We start from the raw sequence: 26415 nt of genomic DNA on the forward strand, positions 1-26415 counted from the left end.
CATTGCGGTGTGAGGATATGCATAGGAGACAACAGGCTCTCAATGAAAACTGATAGAGGAGAAACTTAGGAGGTGCCTGCAAAGACATTGTGTTTGATTGTGGAGATTTTCAAAGCTCTCTAGCTCTATCACATAAAGGACTACTGTAATGTTAATTCTGGGTAACCTGCTGATTGAAAAAAGTATTAAACTAGATATCAGAAGATATGCATTGTAATCCTAGTTGTGTCACCTACTAGCTATATGACTTCATTAAGTCATCACCTCTCTGAACTTCGTATTCCTTTTATATAAGGGTTAGTATAAGAACTGTGGATCTGCCAGGCCTGCTAGTTATGTAGTGCACATTGTGCTCTAGAGAGGGATAGCCATCTTGTTAAGGGAAGGGAGGGTGGGGGGCTGAACTCCAGTGTACTCTGCAGCAAGCTGTGTGTTGTAGCATGAGGCTGTATCTGCCCAGAGCAGGGATGCCTTTTTCAACTTCTCACAGAGGCCCGTCTATTCATCAAGCAGACACAGCAGCACTAAGTCTTCCTGGGTAGGAAGTAAGGTAAGGGTGAAACACTATTAATCTGTTCAAAGATGCTGTATAGGTAATGGTGGCTTTGTCCATGCCTACCTCACATGATGTGGAGAACAGTGTGTGAAAGTGCCTTGAAAAGTATAGTGTTACACAAATATAATGTCTTGCTATTTTGCTGTTCATCTGTGGTTCATTTTAGGGTAGATACGACAAGAATTGAATACTCCATTCCTTTAAGAGAAAACTGGGCACTACCATATTTTGCATGCCAAGTTGCTGCACTTACAGGCTATTTAAAAAGCAACTTAAATTCTTATGGAGAGGTAAGATACAAATTTATTTGTCACAATTCTGATGTATTGCAAATGTGGTACATAATTTTAAAGCTATTCATATTAAGAGTTAAATTATATTCAGTGAAACCTGGTTACTACACAGTAAAGGATATAGTTAGGTAGTCTTGTTATAACAGTTATTCTGTAATCTGATTGACAGTAAATTATATTTATGAGAAAGGAGGTGTTATATTGTTTTAGTACAGTTACTTGACAAATATATGAAGAATATCTTATTTTGAAAATTAATGTCTCGTTATTTTACCATTTCTCTCACTTCTGGAACATTGATGGCCTTTAATCATCACAAGTTGAAGAATATTAATGAAGATATAAAGAGTGACTACAAGGGACAACAGTGGTAGCACTGCATATTTTGTTTGCCCGTATGTTTTCTGTGACTGAGGTGTAGGTAAGCTAGTGAGCTTCAGGAGACTATCCTGGATAGTTTAGATTCTTACTGTTGTTGTGCTGTTGTTGTTGCCATAAGCCCTTTCAGCAGTCAAGTGAAGCTTAGAGACTCTGTCTCAGAATAATGATTTTAAATGCATAAAATAAAATAAACGTGATTATAAAACGCAACCAATTACACTGAAATTGACTTAAATGTAGCAATCCTTTGACAGTCTGTCTGCCTGTCTTAGGTTAAGAATTCCTGGCTAGAAAAAGGGACTGTAGGGACCTGGTTGGCCAGGAAATTGTATTTACTTACGGTTCCTTTTTGAAATCTCTGAAAAATGTTCTTTCCTCCTTTCAGTGACATCAGATGTCCTGAGCATAGCAAACTTTATTTCATTTTTTATAACACTAGTATTTCCTTTTTTATCTAAAATAATAACACATTTCAGATTTGTAATTTTCCTTTTGTTGGTTTTGTATAAACAGCTTTCTGAGAAAGAATATTTTCTGTAATAGGGAGTCTTTGAGTGTTTTCCTGTTATATTGTGCAGCCTTCTCTTAGGGAAGAGTAGTTCTTCAATTTTTGAATAAAAGTGTATAATATAACAAAATGAACTGCCTAAGCTTCTTTGTATTTACCATTATTTTGAATTAATATGAAAGTTTTGTTGCCAAAAAAAAGGTTTATCAAATATTTATTTTATTTTATTTTACTTTTGGCCATACCGCCCAGCACGTGGGATTTTAGTTCCCCGACCAGGGATCGAACCTGTGCCTCCTGCAGTGGAAGCGTGGAGTCCTAACCACTGGACCTCCAGGGAATTCCCTTTCAAATATCTTTTTAATAAAACCATTATTCTTATTTATTTTAAAAGAAGGAGTTTTGGAAAAGGTAGAATGAAATGTAAACTTATTTTTTCCCTTCTATACTATATTTTATATTTTTCTGAAAAACTTTTTTTTATTGCCATGTTATGTATTCTTTCCAGTATTTTTTAAATTCTAACTTTTTTAAATTAAAGTAATACAGGGGCTTCCCTGGTGGTGCAGTGGTTAAGAATCCGCCTGCCAATGCAGGAGACACAGGTTCGATCCCTGGTCTGGGAAGATCCCACATGCCGTGGAGCAGCTAAGCCCATGCACCACAACTACTGAGCCCACGCGCCGCAACTACTGGAGCCTGCACACCTAGAGCCCGTGCTCCGCAACAAGAGAAGCCACCACATTGAGAAGCCTGCACAGCACAACAAAGAGTAGCCCCCACTTGCTGCAACTAGACAAAAAGCCTGTGTGCAGCAACGAAGACCCAACATAGCCAAAAATAAAATATATAAATAAATAAATTTTTTTTAAAGTAATACATCTACGTTGTACAGATGGTAAAAAAAAAATTCAGTCAGTGCAAATGGATAGATATACAGTGAAAAGTATATTTCCGTTCAGTTTACTGTTGTTTACCAAGGACCTGGTGCTTTTTGAAGGGATCCAAGAATAGCTTATACCCCTATTTTAGTTTATACTTTGTTTCTCCTTTTTTATTTAACCACAATTATTTTTCTCCATTTTGAAAGTATTCCGTAATATTCTCCCTTCTTCCCTCCCTTCCTCTTTCTCTTTTTTTCCTCTCTTCGTATTAAGGTAAAGGAGGAAAATTGTCCTTATCAGTTATTTGATTATTTATAACTAACCACTCATCTGATACTCAAGAGTACACAGCAAGAGCAAAATATCTATGCAAATATTAAAGGGTAACAATACTAAGGATTCTATAAAAACATGGTAGTAAAAAAAAGCAGGTTTACTGTATTCTTAGCCCTTCAGCTTAAAACTCAATTTTTTAAAAAGCAAAACTGCTCTTTCTGCCTCTGCTGCCGCCATGGTGCCCGTGAAAAAGCTTGTGGCACAGGGTGGGCAAAAAAAAGAAGTAGGTCCTAAAGTTTACTCTTGACTATACCCATTCTGTAGAAGATGAAGTCACGGATGCTGCCAATTTTGAGCAGTTTCTTCAGGAGAGAAAGTGAATGGAAAAGCTAGGAGTCTTGGTGGAGGTGTTGTAACAATTGAAAGAAGCAAAAGCAAGATTACTGTAACTTCTGAGGTGCCTTTTTCTAAAAGGTGTTTGAAATATCTCACCAAAAAATATTTGAAGAAGAATAATCTGTGATTGGTTATGCGTAGTTGCTAACAGCAAAGAAAGTTATGAATTGCATTACTTCCAGATTAATCAAGATGAAGAAGAGGAGGAAGACGAGGAATAAAACTCAATTATCTGGTATATTTTGTATGAGTTCTTGAATAAAACTTAGGAACCAAAAAATATACCTATATAAAAAGCAAAACTGTCCAATCCTTCAATTATGTTTGCTTCCCCTTGAACTTACCCTGTACACACATGCCTTTGTGTGTGTGTGTGTGTGTGTGTGTGTGTTGAAATCTAAAGAAGGTTTGTACCTGAATTAATAGTATTGTATCAGCATCAATTTCCTGGTTTTGACAGTGTATAATGGTCGTGTAAGATATTGTCGTTGAGGGAAGCTGGGTGAGGCAGTCCATGGGAATTCTTTTTTTATTTTATTTTTTTCTTTTGTGGCTGTGTTGGGTCTTTGTTGCTGTGCGCGGGCTTTCTCTAGTTGAGGCGAGAGGGGGCTACTCTTGATTGCGGTGTGCCGGCTTCTCATTGCGGTGGCTTCTCTTGTTAAGGAGCACAGGCTCAAGGCGTGCGGGCTTCAGTAGTTGTGCCTCGCGGGCTCTAGAGCGCAGGCTCAGTAGTTGTGGCGCGTGGGCTTAGTTGCTCCGTGGCATGTGGGAATCTTCCCAGACCAGGGATCGAACCTGTGTCTCCTGCATTGGCAGGCGGATTCTTAACTACCGCACCACGGGGGAAGTCCCATGGGAATTCTTTGTACTGTTTTTGCAACTTCATGTGAACTAATTCAAACTAAATATATATATGTATTTTTTATTATAACATTTTTACATGCATTCCTTTTCTGGGGGGAAGGGTGTATAATTGTATGAATTTTTATCATGTGTAATTTCAAGTAACCATTACCATAATCAAGATGTGTATGTATATATACACACACACTATACGTCACTTATGTTACCCCTTAATAGTCATATCTTTCCCTCAGCCCTAACCTCTGGCAACCATAGATTTGTTCTCTATCACTGTAATTTTGTCACTTTGAAAGGTTATGTAAATGGAATTCTGTAGTATGTTATCCTTCAAGATTGACTTTTTTCATAAAGCCTAATGCCATAAACATCTATCCAAGTTGATGTTGCATGTACCAGTAGTTTGCTCCTTTTTGTTACTGAGTAGTTGTATAGCAACATGGATATTTTAATCATATATTTTGTACTTTGCTTTCCACTCTTGAGACTAGATCTCATGGTCCCAGTTGCATCAGGATATCCAAGATCAGATCTTTTGTGCAGTTACCTGGAGCCATCCAGAGATATCTGTGGTTGATTACTGAAACCCATTTAATGTTACTTAAGTAATGTATATAAAAAAGCTGACAATAAAGGCATAGTTGAAAATGAAGTGAGAAAGGTAAGGGGTAGACAAGAGTGCATAGAATTTTGAAAATGTCCAGAGAAAGGAGAAACTTAGGTCATTTTCCAGATTGTGTTTAACATGTATTTCTATTATTATTATTATTATTATTTTTAATTTGGTGGCACCGCATGGCATGTGGGATCTTAGTTCCCTGACCGGGGGTCCAGCTAGGGCCCTGCCAGTGAAAGCGCCGAGTCCTAACCACTGAACCACCAGGGAATTCCCTCTATCATATTTTCACTGCATGTTCTTAGAGTAGTTTGAGAATAAACCTTTGGAATTGGCAATTTGTTTCATTATACTGTAGCTTTTCCCTAGCATCCCCAAAGTAATCTCTAAGTGGCCAGTAGGTTACTTAAGCTGGATCTAGATCTGACCCTTCATTGATTTCTGGAGCTGGTTTTTCTGAGGATAATGGTTTTAGGCCTGGTTATTACAGTTCTGTTGTTCCACATTGGAAGATTTCCAGAACACTTTCTCTTACAGCTATGGTGATAGATAGAGCAGAAGCTTATGTATTCTATCAGTGCTGAGCCCTTCTGGGCCTTGCCCTTGATATTTGATCAACTGGTGGAATTTTTCCATCTCTTACATTTTGTTATCTGGTCTTAATCTTATTCAGGATGCTGAAAAATTCTTACATCTGCTGATGGTCTGAGGTATCTCTGACTCTGGAATTTATCATTGAGTATAGTCAGCTGAGTCTGAAAGATTTAGTTTTAGAGAACACAGTTCTTATCTTAGGTTTCTTGACTTGACTGTTATTGTCCTTTCATTGTTCTTATCAGAACCAATTCTTTTGACACTATGGCTGATGGAGGAATTAGGAATAAAAAGGTAGGTCCCTAGAAGAAGTTGAGACTGTTGCTAGAAATATGCTAAGACTTGGTTTCTCACTAAGGGATCACTTGGAAGATGACATTTGGAAGGACAGAATAGATTTTAGCCAGGCATATTTCAGGCAAGGGCAGTGAAATCCTTGTGTTTAGTATTTTAGCAGATGAAAACAACTGAGAGTTTTATATGGTTGACAGTATAAACTTTGGGAAAAGGTAAGGCCCCACTGTGCTGAAAGGAAATGAAAAAAGAAATGGACTTTTTTCCATGGGGTGTGGAATAGGCTGAGACATAAATAGACTAATCACATGGAAGCTCTTAGGAAAATATGAAGCACCAGGGAGTGAAAATATTATAGAGTGAAAGGAGTTACTTCCACTGTAACTAAAGCCCAGCAGTCAAGTCTAGTAAAAGCCACCATTTAAAAATATTTATTCCTTTATCTCTTTTGGGGTGAAAGAAAATTGTACTGAATTTTCTTTTTTTCTTTGTCTTCCTGAAGTTCTCAGTATAATGTTGAACATTGAAGGGCAAGTGGTTGATTTCTCTCTAGAGTGCTTGATTTAAGATCTTATTGTTTATGTAAGGATTTAATAATTATGTGATTTAAAAACAAAGTTTCAAAAATTGTATAGCCTTAAAGTGGAACCCGTAACAGAGCTGCAAAATTTGAGGTAACAACCTCATAGATTTTTATAGTAATGAAGCTGTTGATATTTAGTTTCTTTCTTTGTTTTCCCTAGAGGTTTTGCTACTTGTTGATGAGTGCTTCAACTTACACATTTATGATGATGTGGGAGTACAGCCACTATCTCTTGTTTCTTCAAGCAATATCTCTCTTCTTGCTAGATAGTTTTTCACTGGAGCAAAGTGACAAGGTATTATGGCATTTCAAAATTATGATTTTAAATCTAGAGAATAAATGTCTTTATCGGGTTGCATAAAACCATTTAGCTTTTAAGCTTAATTTGAAATGTTTTAATAGACTGATTTATACTTATACTCAAAATGTTGCTAAACTCATTCTCCCCTAGTCATTTTAGAAACACTTTGAAATTCCCTTAAACATGGTCTGCTTGACCAAAGTCACCCCTGTGCTTCCTCTCTATTTCTAGCCATTTCTTCATCTTCCCTTTCTGTTTCTTTAAAAAAAGAAAAAAGTGAAATATAGGAATGTACAAAAGAGTATATGTATGCTGTATATACAGTGTATAGAAAATATATGAGTATTTGAACACCCAGGCCAAGATATGGAGGATATGAATACTAGAAGCCCCTTTTTCTCAGTCACATCCTGCTCCCTCCCCATCAGAGGCTGACTGTCCTGAATTTTGTTAATCCTTTCCTTCTTTTTCTTTGTTTTTTTTGCCACCTATCTATGTATTCCTAAAACTATGTTGTCAAATAATGTATTGTTTACTCTTGCCTGATTTCCTTCTGAGATTCATCCCTGGTGATGTACAGAGCTATATTTCATTCATTTTTATTTATTGATGTATTCTATTGCTGATGAACATTTCAGGTTTTTTCCAGTTTATTGTTCATATGACCAATGCTGCTATAACCATTTTTATACATGTCACCTGGCACAGAAGTGCAAGATTTTTCTAGAATATATAGTGGAATTACAAGTCAAATTCATAGTGGAATTACAAGTCAAAGGATGTGTACGTATTCAATCTAACTAAAGATATCAAGCCTTTCCCCAGAATGGTTATATCAATTTATACTTCAGTCAGCAGTAAAGGTTCCCATAAACATTTTGTTCCTTTGTTTCTTTATCTTTTTCTCTTTTGCCCTCTCTTATCTTTTTTTCTTTATTTATAAACATGTATTAAGTATTCAATATGTTGTCTAAGCCAGAAATTTGGGAATCTTCTCGCTCTCCTCTTCCTTTTCTTCAGATGGTCCAGAATTCTGATGAGTACCAACATTTAGTTTATTTCAATAGAGAGAATTTAATATAAACAATCATTAACCAAGTATAAAGTTGTTAACTTGTTAAATGAAAAGGTAATAAGTACCTGAAAGTATTATAGAGGTAGCAACTTCAGGAAGCAGCTACCACCCCTAGAGCTGAGGGCTGAAAGGAAGAATTTGGAATTATTAACACGTAGAAGCTTAGAGGAGGGAAACCTGTGGAGCTGTAACAGACTTCTGAGGAAGGGCCACTACTCAGCTTTGCTGGTATCTCTGAACTGGGAAGAAGGGCTCTGTGGAAATGGGACCCAGACTTCTGAGAATGGTACTCTGGCCAGCTGATTCTGCCATCTCTGGGGTAAGAAGATGTGATAAAGCTCGTTCTTCAAGTGTTAGGAAAACTGCAGCTGCATCCAGCTGCCTTAACAGGAAGGAATTACTCTGTTGGAGTGAAGAAGCATTGCTGAGGTGATCCTGCCAGGAACTGCAGGCTGCAGTAAGGAACACGCCCCTGCTCTCTCCTCCAACCTTATTATCTCTCTCTAGCATGGATTGGCAGAGATTAATAGGGAACCAAATGAAAAAGCAGAAATGTAGATTGAAGAAGCCGGCCCCAGCATTACGAGGCCAGGATAGAGGGATAGGTTTGGAGCTAAGAGAACCAGCAGCCAAAATGAAAAAATAGAACATTACCAGAACCCAGAAGATCCCAGAATGCCCTCTCTTGTCATTGCTTCAGCCTCCCGACAGTGAGGTATCTTTTTAAAAAATGGCTCTGGCCTTTTAGGGATTTTTTTTCTTTCGGTTTTTTTTTTTTTTAACTTTTAACACTCTGCCTTTTGATTCCTCCCCCTCCCCCCAACTAGTGTCTATATTTTGTCTTAGTTCTCCCCTTTCTAAAAAGAATTTATTTTATGATAGATTAAATTATTATACTATTGAATTTTAGAAAAGAAATATAGTAAGACATAACTTTCCTGAGAGATCTTCTATTAGGAAATTGAATTTAACTTTCTTATTGTCACTGTTAAATGGACCAAGTGCAAAATACTTTTCTCTGGTGCTACATTTCGTGGGAGTATATTTTCACTGGGTAGGTTTTGGGAACTGCTGCTAACGGTTATGATTTTTGATTTATGCAGCTTGATGTTGCATAGATGGACAAGACAAACCAAGTGAAATTAAGTCAGAGCCTGGGATTAAAGAAGGTTCTTCCAGTCTGATTTAGACATCCATGGTTTCAAAGCTTTTTACTTTGTTTGCGGAGAGTTCTTTCTAAAAAGGAAGTGATAAATTAGTTACATTCCATGGCATTAAAACTACGAATTGAATGGTTGTAAATATAATACTGTCCAAAATTATAGTAGAGCATTTACTTTATAATTGTAGTCAAATCTTATCTAATGAAAAGATGTACAATAAAATTCATTTTATTCTCATTCATTTTATTTTTGTCCCAACAGGTTCATGAAGTTTATAAAATCTATATATTTTCTCTCTTTCTGGGATATTTACTGCAGTTTGAGAATTCAGCTTTATTGGTATCTCCTTTATTAAGTTTTGTAATAGCCTTAATGCTTGCTAAGTGCCTTCAGGTAATTAGAATTACCTTTTTATCATTCTTGGGGTGAATTTTTAAATTGTTAATTTTTTTAAACCTCACTTCTTTGTTCATATAATTTTCCCCCCTGCATAGCTGAATGTGAAGAAAGGAACTTTCGTGGCTAAAATAATGAAAGTGATTAATTTTTACTTGGTGTGTACTCTGACAGTGACATTGAATATTATAATGAAGGTAAGTAACTCTGTGTTTGAGATTCATGTGGTAGAGCAAATTGAATAATGAAATATACTGGGCTAAATTTTAACGAGAATAATGGGATAGTAAAGTAATAGAGTTTGTGCAGTAACATTTTTAGTTGAACAATAATCATACCTAGTATATTAGGTGAGAAAATAGGATTCTGAGTCTTTCCTATAGAAATACTTTTTAAAAATTACACTTTATTTTTCATTTAATTTAAAATATCATCATTACCCAATTAACACTAAGTAGTATATGGAATAAATTCAGATGAGTAAAAGACATTCAAAAGAGTGGGTAAGTTATTTAAGCCAGGTGGGATAAGGTTAAAATCTTACTACCCTATTATAGTTTTATGCTTAACTATAAGGTAATGTGATTGACTATGCCAATAAATCTCCTTGCTTCATAGTTACATCATGTATTTTTAATTCATATTTTTTGTTTTGTAGTCTTGCTGTGTTTTCTAGTTCTAGTATTGGACTGAAGCATATTGCTATAAACTTAGCTAATAGTTCTTTGTTGTAACTAGTGTTTTTCTCCTTCAGATGTTTGTCCCACACAAAGAAAATGGACATATGCTGAAATTCCTTGAAGTAAAATTTGGACTAAATATGACTAAGTAAGTTTTAGATTATGTAAGTTTACCTAACTCTATACCACTTAGAAGATAAAGAGCAAAAATAATCAAAGGAGGGAGTATACACCTAATTACATACCACTTAGAAAATAATTTAGGATATTACAATATCTAGAAGAAATAAGACATTAATACTTTTCTCATTTAAAAAATAATCTCATTTAAGTCTTTTAAAATTAGATATACTTAAACCTCAATAGCATCACAGTATGTTGAGGCTACTTTCCTTGATGAGGAATGATGATACAATCTAAGGTCAGAATAAATTAAAGATTTAAAATGAATAAAGAACCAAGGAAATTTTAACCACTAACCAGCAAAATGTTATATTACAAAGAGTATGGGTGTAAATCAACTATAGTTCAATTAAAAAAAGAAAAAAGTTCATGATATACTCCAAATCTATACTTTAAAAAAAAAAAAGGGCATAGGCATTAAAAATGGGGTGGTCAGTAAGATATTTATTTTATAGCAAAGAATCTTACCTTTGGTCATAATAGTGGATTGGACCAGAAGCTGACTTTTTTTTTTTTTTTTTTAACATCTTTATTGAAGTATAATTGCCTTACAAGAAGCTGACTTTTTAAATTCAAAAATAGTGTTGTACCTTTTGTTTGTTGGTTAAATGCATTTTTTAAATCTAAAATGAAATAAATGATTTTATGTACTGATAGAGTCCATTTGCATAACAGAAAATATATATTCACCTATATATATCTCTAGTTCATATAGTAGACCGTAGAATCTTATAATCATTTGCTGGGATTCCATGGGATTTTAGATACTGTGAATGAAATTTTATGTTGTGATATATCAGTTAACCAAGTGTTTGACATGGCTTAAACACTGGAGAAATCTTCTGAAGTGTAAATCGTATATGGCTATCTACTAAGATAAAAGGATCCTTTAAGAGGCCATGTGCTTCATAAAGGTAGGGACCATGTCTTTTTCAGGTGTATTTGTAGGCCTGACACTCAGTAGGCAACTAGTAAAAGTTGGTTGCAGACCTCCATAATTGATGGCCTTTTCACTGACTTTCTCTTTAACCTTGGAAGACTCTAGAATGAGCCTAGCATTAAGATCTGCTTTTGTCCAGTGTTTCTTAGTTGGTGTTATATAGTGCGCCTTTGTTCCTCATGTCAGGTACTAGGCTTCACAAGGTAATATACTGGGTATTTTAAGATTAAAACTTATTAATCTTGTCCTTAAGAATATTGCCAGCTCATTAGATAGTTTTTGTTTTGTTTTGTTTTTTGTTTTTTTAAATCTTTTTTTTTTTTTTTAGTTAATTTATTTATTTAATTTTGGCTGCGTTGGGTCTTCATTTCTGTGCGAGAGCTTTCTCTAGTTGCGGCAAGCGGGGGCCACTCTTCATCGCGGTGCGCGGGCCTCTCATTGTCGCAGCCTCTCTTGTTGCGGAGCACAAGCTCCAGACGCGCAGGCTCAGTAGTTGTGGCTCACGGGCCTAGTTGCTCCGCGGCATGTGGGATCTTCCCAGACCAGGGCTTGAACCCGTGTCCCCTGCATTAGCAGGCAGATTCTCAACCACTGCGCCACCAGGGAAGCCCCATTAGATAGTTTTTATACAATTAATGTCATGGGTGGTATAAATAATAAGTGCCTCATGCGCAAATGTGCCAGTTGGATATCAGGATTTGTAATTCACCAGAATTTCAGGAAACATTTCTGTTGAGACGGACTTCTAAGAATCAGTAAAGAAGTGTTAATAAATATTTATTTAATGTGCAAGGTACTGGGCCAGGTACTCTGGGGGATACAAAAATGACTGCAATCTAACACATAGCAGATTGCGTTAAGCACTATAATAAAGGGATAATTAAATTACCATGGGAATATGGGGAAGGAAGGATTGAGACTGGGGTTATGGAAAGAATATCATTAAATTGGAATTTGAATTAGACCTTATAGAATTAGTTACTTTAGTAGGCAGATTTTTTTAAAAAGTGCTTTCGTCCTAGGTACAAAATATTTTGATGGCAGCCTCTTTGATACAGTTGTATAGCTGTTTGGCACATTGTGAAACTTTGACCTTTTAGTTTAAACCCAGTGATTTATGAAGCATTCTCAGTCTATCCGTGAGCACTCCTGAACATCATTCCATCGCTTACCTCCTCCCCCAGGGCTAGGTATTTCAGGATTAAATGGAGGTTGAAGATGGATTGGGAGTGAGAATGCAGATAAATCTACGTATAACTAGGAGGCTTGTTAATTATATTTAGTGTGGGTTAAAAAAAAAAAGTTTATCTGGGCTCTTATAGCTCAAAAAACTTACATTTCAAATTTTACGATTTCTGTCTTAATAATTAGATACCTCTTTTTAAAATGGGTCCTAGTCGAGTTACATTTATCAATATAAAACAGGGCTGTCCAATAACAATATGACATTAGTTGCATACCTAATTTTCTAGTAGTTGCATTAAAAAAAGTAAAAAGAAACAAGTGAATTGAATTTCAATAACGTACTTTATTTAATCCAACATATTAAAAATATTATTTTAATGTGTAAACAATATAAAATGATTGAGATATATTTTGTATTTTTTAAATTCCTTTTTTCATGCTTTTTTTATCTTTGAAGTCCAGGGTGTATTTTGTGCTTTAAAGACTATCTCCATTTGCACTGGCCACATTTCATGTGCTATTAGCTACATGTAGCTAGTGGCTATCATACTGGACAGTGCTTTTAGAGGTTAGACAGTTGAATTTTTTTGTTATCTTCCAGGTAAAAATAGAAAGTAAAACTCCCCTAAAACTGTATTGGGTTCTAGAGATGGTCACATTGCTGGATCATAAAAAAGTAGTAGTTTTAAATTTATTAGGGCAGTTTGTTGAGGAGGGTTACTAATGCTATTATTTTCATTTATAAAGGGTATGACCTTGCTGTTGTAAGTTAATGGATTTAGGAAATGTGTTTAGTTTTGTCTTAGTTTTTACTGAGATGAAAAAAATAATTTTAAGTTCAGTACTTTAAAACATCTGTGATTTTAATATCATGCTTTTGTTTTCTGTAGGAATTTTACAATGAATTGGCTCCTATGTCAAGAATCCCTTCAGGCACCATCTCAAGAATTTTTTTTGCGATTGACACAGTCTTCTTTATTACCTTTCTATATTTTAGTGTTAATTACTTGTTTTCTTTCTATGATTCAAGTTATTTTTAGGAGAATTAAGTAAGTACCTGGGAGAACCAATCATATTCCTAACTAATAAATTATAGAAATATATAAAACTTATTTTTAATATCCTTCCAATATTTGTGTGTTTTAGAGTTTCTAATTGAATTCTCTCTTTATCAGTGTGTAAAATATCATTATAAGTTAACTAGATAAAATTCAAATTTAAGCTTATACATCTAAATATGTAATATCCATATTTATTTATTTAGGCAGTGCCGGGTTTTAGTTGCAGCACATGGAATCCTTAGTTGCGGCATGCGGACTTCTTAGTTGCGGCATGCATGCGGGATCTAGTTCCCTGAGCAGGGATCGAACCCAGCCCCCCAGCATTGGGAGTGTGGAGTCTTACCCACTGGACCACTAGGGAAGTCCCTGTAATGTCCATTTTTTTATTTTTATTTTTTATTTTTTTTTTGTAATGTCCATTTTTAATGCAGGCATAATATTTAAATAATCAGTTAAACTTTTACAGACTCATTCACTAATTTACTCAGATTTTTTACGTACTGTAAGCATAATTTTTTCTACTTACATGAAACTAGTAGTATAAGTGATTTTAAATTATAAAGTTTGACTATTTAAAAATATTTTTATCAAGCTTGAAAGGAGGTTGTGTGTAGTATCTTAATTTTGAGAACTTAGTAATTCAAATTATTATTTAACTATATTGATTTAGCAATCACTAGTTTAGTGATAATTCATCTTAGAAAAGGAACCTGTGTATCTTTTTTATTATATTTCCTGAACTTTCATGTTTAGTCTTTATTGAGGCAATTGTCTTCAAGTTTCAAAAGCCATTTTCAAAGACTTGGAGATATGTAAGTTAGGTATTTGACCAGAAGAATATACTTTCAAATTTTAAGAACTACCTGTATTTTTTTTATGAAGATATTAAAGATCTTTGATTTTTCAAATAAATATTTTCGAAGTAGTAAAAAACACATTTCTTTCAGTAGTGGTAAGTCCCTGAAAGAAACTGTTACGCTTGAAGATGGACAAATTGGAGAAAGGCCAGAAATAATTTATCACGTGATTCACACTATTTTATTGGGCTCTCTTGCAATGATTATAGAAGGGTAAGTGTATATTTGAGCCATTTGTTTTTACAAAGAATTGTCCTTTCTAATGGTAGTTAGTGGATACTTTCAAGAACACATTTATAAAACACTATAAAAACTCAAAAAAACCTTAATCTAACTGGAGTTTAGAGAGGTGTTTATAGTACAATGAACCGATATTTACTTATTAATTTATGTGTTCAAAAACTATTGAATGTTTTCCAAGGGCCAGGCATTGTGCTAGGTGCTGGGGGTACAGTGGTGGACAAGAATCTCTAACCTTATGTAACTTATGGTCTAATGAAGGTGACAGATGCTAACCACACAAAAATAAAATTATAACTTTGATAAGCAAAGGAGAGGTAAATGGTGTTATGAGGGTGAGGGTTCAGTATGCCCTTTTCTTTGAGGTTTGACTCAGATGAGAAATAAGACATAGGAGTATAAAATGGTTCTGAGCACCCAATTTCAAAGTGGGGAGGAGGTTTCTTCATACCAACAAATAATTCTCTGGACACCAGTTGGGTATCCTACAGTTCAACTCAATTTTGACACTATCTGCCAGAAGTACCGTCAGAATCCACAGGCTTGGGTTCAGTCCAACAAGACTCCCCTGCTACCTCTTCAGACAACCAGTTACAAGTCCAGGTTGTCACCTGTGTTTCTGGTGAACTGGCTATAGATCAGAGGTTCCCAAGACACCCTCCTCAGGTTTGATTAATTTGATAGAGCAGCTCACAGAACTCAGAGAAACATTTTACTTACTAGATTACTGGTTTATTATCAAAGGATATAAATCAGGAACAGCCACATGGAAGAGGTTCATAGGGCAAGGTATGGGGAAAGGGCTGGAGCTCCCATGCTCTCTCCAGGAGAGAGAAATCCCTACATGTTCACCAACCGGGAAGCTCTCTGAACCCTGTACTTTTGGGGTTTTATGGAGGCTTCATTACATAGGCACGATTGATGAAATCATTGGCCATTGGTGATTGAACTCAGCCTCCAGCCTCTCCCCTCCCCAGAGGTCTAGGGGGTAGGACTGAAGGTTCCAGCCCTCCTCTCATCGCCTGGTTGGCTCCACTGGCAACCAGTCCCCATTCTTAGCTGCTTTCTGAAAGTCACCTCATTAACATAATAAAAGATACATTTAAGCTCTCAGCACTTAGGAAATTCCAAGGGTTTTGGGTGTTGTGAGCCAGAAACCCGTGGTCAAAAACCAAATATATATGAGAAATATATTTTGGTCATCTGAATGATTCTGATTCTGATAAAAGTTGCATTGGAGAACTCTTTTTTATGTGTGACCAAAAGGCCTTCGAATATCTTCCACCCCAAACTGAGTGTAGTCCTTAAATTTCAGGCCTTCCCTCTTGAATGGCCAGAGCCTTGGTAAGCCTGCTGCACCTATATACACCCATGCTGCAAAAGGAAGATCCAAAATGTAAAAGCCTATAAGTGTTGGTTGAGCATGCTCAACTGTGTGTCACCTCACACTCACAGATCAGATAAATTGCTGCCATGAGGAGGAGCAGTTAAGGCTCTGAAATATAGGGAGGGGGATGAAAGCAGGGAGAGGTGAAGACTATTGATATAGTATAAGATTTAAGTTTCCTTTAATTACGAATACAGATACAGAATCACAGTCATTTTAGCAGTACCCGTGGTGCTTTCACCAGCACGAAGCATAGTTATTTTCTCATTGTATTGGTTTTTTACAGGTATCTTGACTATTGTTTATATACATCACTACTTCAAAATTATAGTAATTATTAGACCTGCATTTAATGTATTAATAAACAAGTACAAATATTGCTGTATTACAAATACAAATTTTATTATTTGATATCAGTATTTCAGTATAATTGGTTTCCTTTGTAAGCCCATGTATTTTATGCATTTAGAAATGTTTTCTTATAAGGGGTCCACAGACTTTATCAGACTGCCAAACCCATGACTAGGGGGTATCTCTATGGAAACTTGAAGTGAGAATAAGGTTCACTCTAATAGTTAGCAATCCATAGTGCCTAAATAGGATGAAGAAGTGTGTTAATCCATGAATATTTTAAGTGATTCAGGGTTTGAGTCTCATCTTGTTGCCTTGTAGTACTAGAATTTTGGAGCATGGTTTACCTTTTTCCCCTCCTTCCCCAGTTTTATTTCCCTCTGAAAAAGAACTTTTTGTTATTCCCACCATTCTTCATTGTTGGATCTGCCATTTTAAGTTCAAGATCCCTTTTTTGAACATGTAATCTGCATTATTCTATCATTGGTCCTTAATTCTCTAATTTACTCACTAGACCTCTAAGACATGATCATCTATTCATGCAGATAACTTGCATGGTCCCCTAGGAGGTGCCCGGCACTCTACCAGGTAGGCAGTAGGGATTAGAGAGATATGAAATCTAGTCTTTTTGAATCTTTTCAAAGAGTTCCTATTCTAGATAAGTAAACCAAGAGCTAGAACAAAGTAAAATACTATGCGAAAGGTATACAGAGGGTGCTTTGGTCATCCAGAGGAGAGGTACTAACTCACTTGTGGAAAGTAGGTAGGGGAAATCAGCTTAAGGGAGATTTTCTAAACAGGGCCACAGTCTTGAGAGATAGAGATTGGCCAGGCTGTCAGTTTTCTCATGTGCCTGTGTGTGTGTGTATGTGTGTGTGTGTGTATAATAATCTGGGAAAAAGAAGTATTTTTTGGGAACCAATACTATGGGATGAATGTGAGGGAAATAGCGAGACATGTCTGGAAAAATAAGCAGGGAACAGATCAAGTGTTTTAAGCAGAAATTTGACATCATCAACTTTACTTTTTTAGGGAAAATCTGTCTGGCAGCAATGATTGAGAAAGGTTTGAGGAAAACAAGATTAGAGGAAGATAAACCAGTGAAGAAGGTATCATAGTAGTATCTAGAAGTGAGTAGCAACGGAGATGGAGTAAAGGGGCCAAAACTAAGATATTTGGGAATTGGAAACTAAATAAGGAGTAGCAGGGACTGTGGTGGAGGGATCCTAGGAAGAGTTGCAATTCAGAAGCCAAAGGAAGAGTTTTTAAAGGATATGATCAGAGAGAAAAGACAGTGAGGAAAGAGAGATGAGTGTAGACTTCAAGAAGTCTGGCTATAAAGGGAATCAGAGGCTAAGGCAGCAACTAGAGAGGGGTGCAGTTTTACCAGGAGGGAGAAACTTGTGTGCATTATGGAATGGAAACACTGAGATTGTTCTGCAAACTCTGGCTGGAACTCTAATCATTTAGGGAAGTAGTACGAGAAAAAACTGAAAAGGTATGTCAGGACCATATTTTAGAGGGCCCTGAAAACCATTTGGGTGAGTTTTCATTTATTTCTGTAGGTATTGGGAAACTAAAGATTTTTGAACAGAACATGTCTTCTCATAGTTATGTTTGAAAAAGATTCATCTGGCATTTGGTTGAATTGGAAGAGAATTTAAAAGTTGAGATGTTAATTAGCTGGCTATTGAAATAAAATGGTAAGGAGGGGTTGGATACGAAGAAATCAGTGGATTGGCACAATGGTGCAATGTCTAGAGCAGAGAGCTTGTGTTCCAAGGGATGTCATATACATGTAGTTCAATGTGAGTAGTCTCTCCTGGAGTTATAAAGCAGACTCTAGTATTGTTTCTGGCTGACTGGAAAAATAGGTTTGGTATTTTCTGAAATGGGGAAGTTATTGGTTGGAGGAGATACTGGTTAACCAGAGGAAACGAATGCAGTTCCTCTGTCTTAGCAACATGTATTCTATATACATCCAACTACTTCTCTCAAAGCCTGATTCAGTATTCATTGTTTTAAACCTTAAGTACATTCTCAAATTGGTCCTTTTGCTTTCATATCACCCTAGACCTTATATAAATTTTTTTATACTTATTTTCTAATTGTTTCCCATGTGTTCAGTTTTATTCCATCTTAATAAAGCCCTCCTTGAGGGCTGTAGCCATGTCTTGTTTTTCTTTTTTCCTCTCTAGTACTTTGGTCACCCTGAAGTGTATGATCAATAAATTTTTATTAGATGAATGTTACTTTGTTTTCCCCATTTCATAGCTCTGCTCTTTTATAAAACCAAAATAGTTCACATTTATACTCTGGCCTCATATTCTTCTAGTCTCTTTTGAGTTTGTCATCAAAGAATATATCTTAGAAGGATCTTATTGTTTCCTTAGTCTTAACTACAAAAGTTATCTTCTGAGCTGTTATTTTTCCTTGATAATCTGTGTGAAGCAATGACATCCACAAATTTTTCTAAACTCTTCCTCTTCTGTCTTCAGCTTTTACCATCACCTAGGGTGATGGGTTTCTTTTGTTTCCTCTACAAGTTACAACTTAACGTAAGGTCCTGCCTTTTATTTGCACAAGTTCATTTTTCTGTACACCTGGATTTTTAATCTTTTTAAGTTAAGGGCCCCAATTTTTCAATCCTGTTTTTAAAAAATTAATCTCAAAAGTAATAATGCAGATTGTGTAACAAACCCAGATAATATAGATATGTATGAAGTAAAAAATGAAAATCCTTCCATCCCAGTCCTCAGAGGTCACAACTGTCAGCAATATCTTTTCAGATGTTATTTTTTGGCTATACTGCATATATGTACATTAGGAAAAAAACCACCAAAAAACTAGGGTAACAGTATACATAAAATTTTGCAGTTTGCTTTTTTGTTTTTCATAAGGATTTATTATTTAATCAGTACCTGTTGAAGGATAGTTAGGTTTCTTTTTTTTTTTGCAATTAAAACAACATACTGCAGTTAAAACCCCACATGTATATCTTTATACATTTATGCTAATATATCTGTAGGCTAGATTACTAGAAATGGGATTGTCTTGGGGTATTTAGAATTTTTATAGGTTCTGCCAAATTGCCTTCTGAAAAAGTATAACAGTTTATATTCTCTCCAACAGTACAATTTTACTACACCTCATCTATATTAATGTCTTATTTTATCCTCATTTTAGTAACCCACATGTCTCTTGATTATTTAAGAAGTGAGTAACAATATGTTGCTGAAAATTAGAGGCTAAGCTTTTTCTTTCTCCTTCTACATTGTGGTATTTTCATGAGTATTAGGAAAGAACTCAAAAGAGAAATCACATAATAATGATGTTTATAAGATAGCTCATGTATGACTCTTTTTGTCTTTTCCAGCTTGAAATACCTCTGGACTCCTTATGTGTGCATGTTAGCAGCATTTGGTGTATGTTCTCCTGAACTTTGGATGACACTTTTCAGGTGGCTTCGATTACGAACTGTACACCCAGTATTGTTGGTGAGTCATTGTTATTTTGTGTTAAGTTCTTGTTTCTCTTTGAACTATATAAATGGGAACCACATGAATACAATTAAAATAGCATGAGTAGGGCTTCCCTGGTGGTGCAGTGGTTAAGAATCCTCCTGCCAATGCAGGGGACACGGGTTCGAGCCCTGGTCCGGGAAGATCTCACATGCTGTGGAGCAACTAAGCCCGTGCACCACAACTACTGAGCCTGCGCTCTAGAGCCCATGAGCCACAACTACTGAGCCTGCATGCCACAACTACTGAATCACACAAGCCACAACTACTGAGCCCGCCTGCTGCAACTATTGAAGCCTGCGCGCCTAGAGCCCGTGCTCCGCAACTGGAGAAGCCACCGTAATGAGAAGCCCGCGCACCACAACTAAGAGTAGCCCCCACTCACCCGCGTGAAAGAGAAAGCCTGCGTGCACCAATGAAGACCCAACACAGCCAAAAATAAATAAATTAAATAAATAAATTTATGAAAAATAATAGCATGAGTAAATCGCATTATGATTTATAGGTAGAAAAAAAGATTCTATGGAAAACATTTTTTAATAATTTCTGATTGTAAAAGTAGTGTGTTTCAATGCAGACTACTTAAAAAATAGAAGGTAAAAATATAAGTGAATCAATGTGAGAGGCTTTCAAAAATTAATTTTGATAATATTTTTCTCAGTTTGATTTAGAACTATGGTATGTTTTCAGTGAGAATGGAACATTTACACTGTGCCTGCTATGTGTAATGTGCTTGCAATAAAAAGATAAATAAAACATGATTAGGGGAATTCCCTGGCAGTCCAGTGGTTAGGACTCTGCGCCTCCACTGCAGGGGGGCACAGGTTCGATCCCTGGTTGGGGAACTAAGATCCTGCATGCCCTGTGGTGCGGCCAAACAAAAAAAAAAAAAGAGAAAACAAAGAGATTAATTTCATCAGGTGGATTACAGTCTCCCAGTCATAAAAACAGATAAGAAGTGTTGATAGGGTGCTGTTGGAACAGAGAAGGGCTAATTAATTCAGTTTTTTTAGGGATTCCCTTTTATTCTGTTTGATGTATTCAAAGGGAATAAAAACAGAGGTAAAGAAAAAGCACAATATATTTAGTTTTGTTGGCACATAAAATGTGAGGTAAGAGTGGTCAAGAAATGAGACTGGAGAGGTCTAGGAGGGTAAGGTCATCGAGGCCTTTGAGTGTCCTGTCGTGCTTGGTGTTATCCCACAGGCAGTTGGAAGACATTGACATGTTTATGCAAGGGCGGGAGAGAGTCAGCCTTACATTTTCTCTCAGCTCACCCTTATAGTTTTGTGAAGGATAGGCTTAAGGGTGAGAGACTGGAATCAGGAAGGGGACTGTCACCCAGGTACAGGCCATGGAGGATGGAAACGATAAAAACTTCAATTGTTTTGAGAGCTCACTATGTGTCAGGTACTGTTTGAAGCATTTCACATGCTATTCAAAGCTTACAAAGACTTAGTTAAGTTTTATTATCTGTATTTTATAGACAAACAAACTAAGGCATAAAGTGGTTAAATAACTCACCCAAGATCACATAACTTGTAAGTGTAAGAACCATGATTCACACCCGGGTTCTTCTAGCTCCAAAGCCCATTTACTTAATACTGTACTACACTGAAGTGAAAAAAATAGAAGAGTAATAAGATTTGGTGCCTCATTAAGTATGGGAGAATGAAGAATAGGGAGAAATCATAGATGTTTCTTAGGTTTTGGGTTTGTGTTACTGGATTGTGGGGTCACCAATAGACATAGGACAATAGGAAGAGAACAGGTTTTGGTAGGAAGATGATAAATTAATGATAGTCATGTTGTGTTTTGCCAGTCTTTTTTCCGGAGGATTTTATGCATTCTTATCTTAGCATAGTAGTATATTGATGTATATTGGCTATTTTTCCTGTGTTAATTCATTGTCTTTTTGTTGTTGTTGTTAGCTATTTTCATAGCAGTTCAATGTTTTTTGTAAGCTCTTCATAAGTTAAATTCCTGGAAAAATTGTCAAATATTGACTTACTATTTTAAATATTGTGATGTGCATTACCCTTTTTATGTTCTGCCTTAAATTTATATTGCAAATATGTATTTCTCACTTTGTCTCCAGCTTGATATAAAATTTATTATTCTTTACCCATCTCACTCTGTGTACTAGGTTCCATGCTGACTCCAATTTCTCTGACTGAAATTGTTATAACTGTAAGAATATTTGATTGGTCATAGAGTCAGTGCCTCTGTAGTACATTCTGAAATGTATTTATCCATAACCCTTTTTGCTTTAACATTTTAGGCTCTTATTCTGAGCATGGCTGTCCCTACTATAATAGGTCTCAGCTTATGGAAAGAGGTAAGAAAATTAGATTTTTCATAAGATGAAAATATATGTTATCTATAAGGTAGTGATAAATTTATATGTGTGTGTAGGATACTTATATTGGAACAGTATTCTAACAAAATAAAGCGTGATATACTTAATAATACGTACTCTTCTACCAAAAGGAACATGATAGAAGAGGTAAAACATTTTTACAATGCCATCTGATGCAATTTTCTGTAGTCTAATACTGGTATTATTTCAGTTTATAATTGACAAAGGAAATGGCTGAATAAATGGTATTTATAAGTAAATAGTAAAAAGTATTTTGGCAATCCCCCAATTTAAATATTTATAAAATAATGTAAACTCTTTGGCTTATCGTAATGTAACATGAAATTAATTGTCAGTAAACCTGTGAATTATTTGACTTGATCTGAAATTTATTTGTTTGCTTACTTATTTATTCAGTGTGCATGTGCATGAAAGATACAACTGATGATTACTTGTTTGGTGGATAAAATTATGTATTGAGCGTAGGCAGTGAATTAACCACACAGTAGATTATTCGGGCTGAGAAGAACTAGCAGGAAACTGAAGGAAAGTAAAGCAATCCTTGCCATTTTCTGTGTGAGAACTGTGTTGTAACATTGTTTGTCGTAAGTTGGCCTCGTAGTCTTTGGAAGTACTCTGAAACAGTTTTAAACTTTCTAAATACTTACAGGTTTTGGGGATTTTGTTTTGTATTTTAGTTTTTTCCAAGATTAATGACAGAATTAATGGAACTACAAGAATTTTATGACCCAGATACGGTGGAACTTATGACCTGGATAAAGTAAGAACTGAACTGCCCAAGACTGTTGTTAAGCTATTAATTAATCATTGGATGCTATTTAGTGGATTCAGGGGAAATAATAAATTAATCCTTTTCCAAGTTCTTCTCATAAATCTCAGGGATTTTACCCTGTATTTTTAGGGATATTTAGTTTTCATTTAGACATACAATTCTAATTTTCTAATTGAACTCATTTCCATCAAAATATAGTATTGATAAGTTTTAGATATGAAACTCTAGCTGTTAAACATCTAGAAATGTGGAATAAAAAGGAACCAATGTTCTTTTATTTAGATAGTCAAGAGATGCTTCTTTTAACCGGAGTTGGAGATGAATGAGCGGTGGATTTCTAGTCTTGATAACCAAGGTTAACAAGATTTTTAATTTTAATTTTAACACTCATGCAGATTTTAATACGACAGGAGATGTGCTCTTGGGACTATAGAAGCTGGGAATTTTAATTGAAACACCTCGTTCCCTCCCCTAACATACATATATAACTAAGGGACCCTCAAAGGGCTACACTATCAGTGAGAGGATGGACTATCACAAAATAGCCATCAAGTGGTAGAGAAAGATGATAAGAAAGCACGTCTTCCTTGGTTTCAGCTCTTGGTCAGAAATAAAGTGTCTCTCCTGAATTTGTAGCAATGCATCTGAATTCACATGTTTGTAGTTTGAAATTATACTTGTCTAATCCAGGAAACCCTATATCAAGAGATTAGCATAAAAAGTGGTCTGGGATGGTCTGGAGTGCCTGATATAATCCTCAACCCAGGCTACCCAGGATTTCGCAAATAAAGCTTCATGAAGATAAACTCTAAAGTTACAAAACACATGAAGAAACAGTTCAACACAGCAAGAATCAGTTGTCGGTTGTGATAAGCAATAGAAGTAGACGTCTAGCAACTTCTGATAATAAAATTTGCTTGTGTCAGTTTTTGCTGCACAGTGGACTACCACAGAACTTAGTGGCGTACAAACAATAAACATTTGTTATTTTGCACCATTTCAGTGGTCAGCTGAGTAGAAGCAATTGGTAGGATTCTTCTGGTCTGGGCCAGCTCATCTGGGACTGGATAGTCTGGCATGGCCTTTCTCACATGTCTAGACTGGGTAGGTGTCAGCTGAGATCATGGAGTTGACTTAGCCACATGCTTCTCATTATCCAGCCCAGGTGAGACTGGGCTCATTCGTAAGGTGGTGGTTGTCGAGTTCCCAAGAGCAGCAAGAGAGGACAAGTCGCAAGGTCAAGCATGTTTTAAGTCTCTGCTCAAATTATGTTTGCTGTTGTCCTATTGGCCAAAACAAGTCATATGACAAAGACCAGTGTTTCCTCCAAGAGCATATCTGTAGAAAAGAATCATTGTAACCATTTTTCCAACCAGTCTACCCTATGGATAGAGACTATGAAATAGTTTGAAAATTTTTAAACACATAGAAGAAGAAACTAAAACTTGAAAAAGGAATGAAACACTCTCAGAAAAGGCCAGGATACTAGGGGAAAAAAGGCAAAAAATGTTTCTAGAAATGAGGAATAGGTTTATAGAATAGGTATATAGAAATGAGAATGATAGGTCTTATTATAAGTTCTTCTTATTATAATGACACCTCTTGTATGTATAAAAATTATTTTTTTAGATCATCCTTAACTACTGCCTATTAATACTTTTTTGTGAATTGTATTTACCTTTGTGGAACACTGATTATATAACCTTGTGTTGTCATTAACAAAAGAGAAAGTCACATTTTTTGTGTGTGATTTACCACAGTATTTTCAAAAACAGCAAAGGCCTAAACATTGGACCTTTTACATCAAATGATTGGACATTTATGTCACTGTGTTGTGATTTTTCTGTTTCATTTTTGTTTCCCCATTACTGGGGGCTCCTTGAGGACAGTGGCTGTGTGCTGTCTCTTTATTTTCATAGCTTGACAATATCACTAGCACATAGTAGGTAGATGCTGAATGTTGAATACAGGGAGGTAATAAATAAGTCAGGACATAAGAGCAGCCCTTTGGGACCTGTCTTGTGAGTGGCATCTATCTGGGACTTTGGATTATGATTTAGAGTAGGGAAGTCCTTCATGTGTTATCTGGAGATAGACATATGGGTAAAGGTAGGGAAGGAGCAGGAGGATAGATGGATCTGGAAGGAGTTGGGTTCTGGTGGTTAATATTTGCCAAAGATGAATTTGAGAATTCACAGTATCAGCATTGAATTGTCACTCCCATTACCCTGCATTATTTTTTAATAGCATTATTACCACCTGACCTATATGTTTATCCTCTTCCCCTGCTCCCTCTTCAAAGCAGGGACCTTGTCCTCCCACCTCTCTTTTTTAAATATTTATTTATCTTTAGCACTCTGAAAAGTTTCTGGCACATAATAGATGCTCAGTTTTTTTTTAATAAATCCAAAAATTAAATGAAATGAAAACTGACATTGAAACTTAAGTGTGCAATACATTTTAAGTTGCTTGGTATTTCAGAATTGATATAAATCAGTGATCTAAATAGTATACTTACCTTTTCAGTGTGTGAATATTTATGGTTCTTTGCAGAAGGCAAGCTCCAGTTGCAGCTGTTTTTGCAGGAAGTCCACAGTTAATGGGTGTGATTAAATTATGCACTGGATGGATGGTGACAAGCTTGCCTCTTTACAATGATGATGATCTTCTCAAGAGAAATGAAAATGTAAGGCATTTTAGATTCTACATTTGGATCATTTTTATATGACTCCTTAGTATAGTTCTGTAATGATGCATATGTTCCTGGTTAGCTAGGAAAATCCAGACAATTTTAGAAGAGTTAATTAGCTTTAGTTTTAAAAAAGCTGTATAATACATTTAATCGAGAGGCCAACATTAGAATATGAAGTTCTTTGTTTTATGGAAAGTATGGATATGTTTCTAGGAGAAACATTTCATTTCCCACAAGGTTTCAAGGGACTGATGTGTAATATTTTATAAAGGGAAGCATTCTTTTGAGAATATCATTGTTCTCAATCAAATTATTGAAGGAAGGCTTTTAGTTAATGTCTTTATATACTTTGTATTTCCAAGCCAAAATTCTATTATTGCTTATAAAACACTGATTTATTTTTCATTATGGGCTATTATTAATAACTTAGTATAACATTAGTGTGGTATCTAATTGCTTCTTGTTCAGAGAATGTATTATTTTGAATGTTTGGTATGGATTTAAATGGTAACTTCATATCTGAAGGTAATGACCAACTGAACCTGAGTTCTAAATATTCTGTTTTTCAGTTGGAGAGAATTTCATATAGTTTTTAAGTATACTCTAAGCTAAGGAGGAAGTATAGCAGTATAGAAGTTAGACTCTAATACAAAGGTTAGACTCTAAACTTTATGACCTTGAGCAAGTTTCTGAATCTGGAAGTAATAATAGTTCTTACCTCCTAGTTGTGAGAATTAAATAAGATAATGCACTATGCCTGAAACAGTAAAATTAAAATGTTAGCTAGTATTAATATGTACTATTAAATTATAATTGTATGTGTGCACACACATTCACATATAACCACAGAAAGTAGAGAGGAGTTCAAAAGCAGGAGCAGTCAGTTCTGCCTACAAAAATCCAAGTCTTCATAAAGGGCATTTGCTTGATCTGGGCTTTGAAGGATGACTAGAAACTTGTTTGGAAAAAGAATACAGTGATTCCAGGTT

At 35.6% G+C, this 26415-nt stretch overlaps 1 protein-coding gene and 1 pseudogene across 10 annotated transcripts in view; both read left to right on the forward strand.

Annotated features, from left to right (window-relative positions):
- DPY19L4 (dpy-19 like 4) overlaps positions 1–26415 on the forward strand; it is a 59483-nt gene that overhangs the window by 27128 nt on the left and 5940 nt on the right. For 4 of the 9 annotated variants that reach the window (XM_082432707.1, XM_082432713.1, XM_082432714.1 and 1 more), the window contains 11 exons: positions 723–846; positions 6403–6537; positions 9043–9174; positions 9276–9374; positions 9932–10005; positions 13056–13214; positions 14174–14296; positions 19438–19558; positions 21864–21920; positions 22640–22722; positions 25288–25420. In XM_082432707.1, the coding sequence (XP_082288833.1) occupies positions 723–846; positions 6403–6537; positions 9043–9174; positions 9276–9374; positions 9932–10005; positions 13056–13214; positions 14174–14296; positions 19438–19558; positions 21864–21920; positions 22640–22722; positions 25288–25420 (1240 nt within the window). The remainder of the gene's footprint in view (positions 1–722; positions 847–6402; positions 6538–9042; positions 9175–9275; positions 9375–9931; positions 10006–13055; positions 13215–14173; positions 14297–19437; positions 19559–21863; positions 21921–22639; positions 22723–25287; positions 25421–26415) is intronic. The other 5 variants (XM_082432708.1, XM_082432709.1, XM_082432711.1 and 2 more) reach the window with 5 other exon arrangements.
- Positions 1219–6070, forward strand: LOC309646432 (large ribosomal subunit protein eL22 pseudogene; annotated as a pseudogene). Its single transcript has one exon. The product of its transcript is annotated as a large ribosomal subunit protein eL22 pseudogene (transcript).

Source organism: Balaenoptera physalus (assembly GCF_965194825.1).
Source record: "Balaenoptera physalus genome assembly, chromosome: 17".
NCBI classification, from domain to species: Eukaryota; Metazoa; Chordata; class Mammalia; order Artiodactyla; family Balaenopteridae; genus Balaenoptera; species Balaenoptera physalus.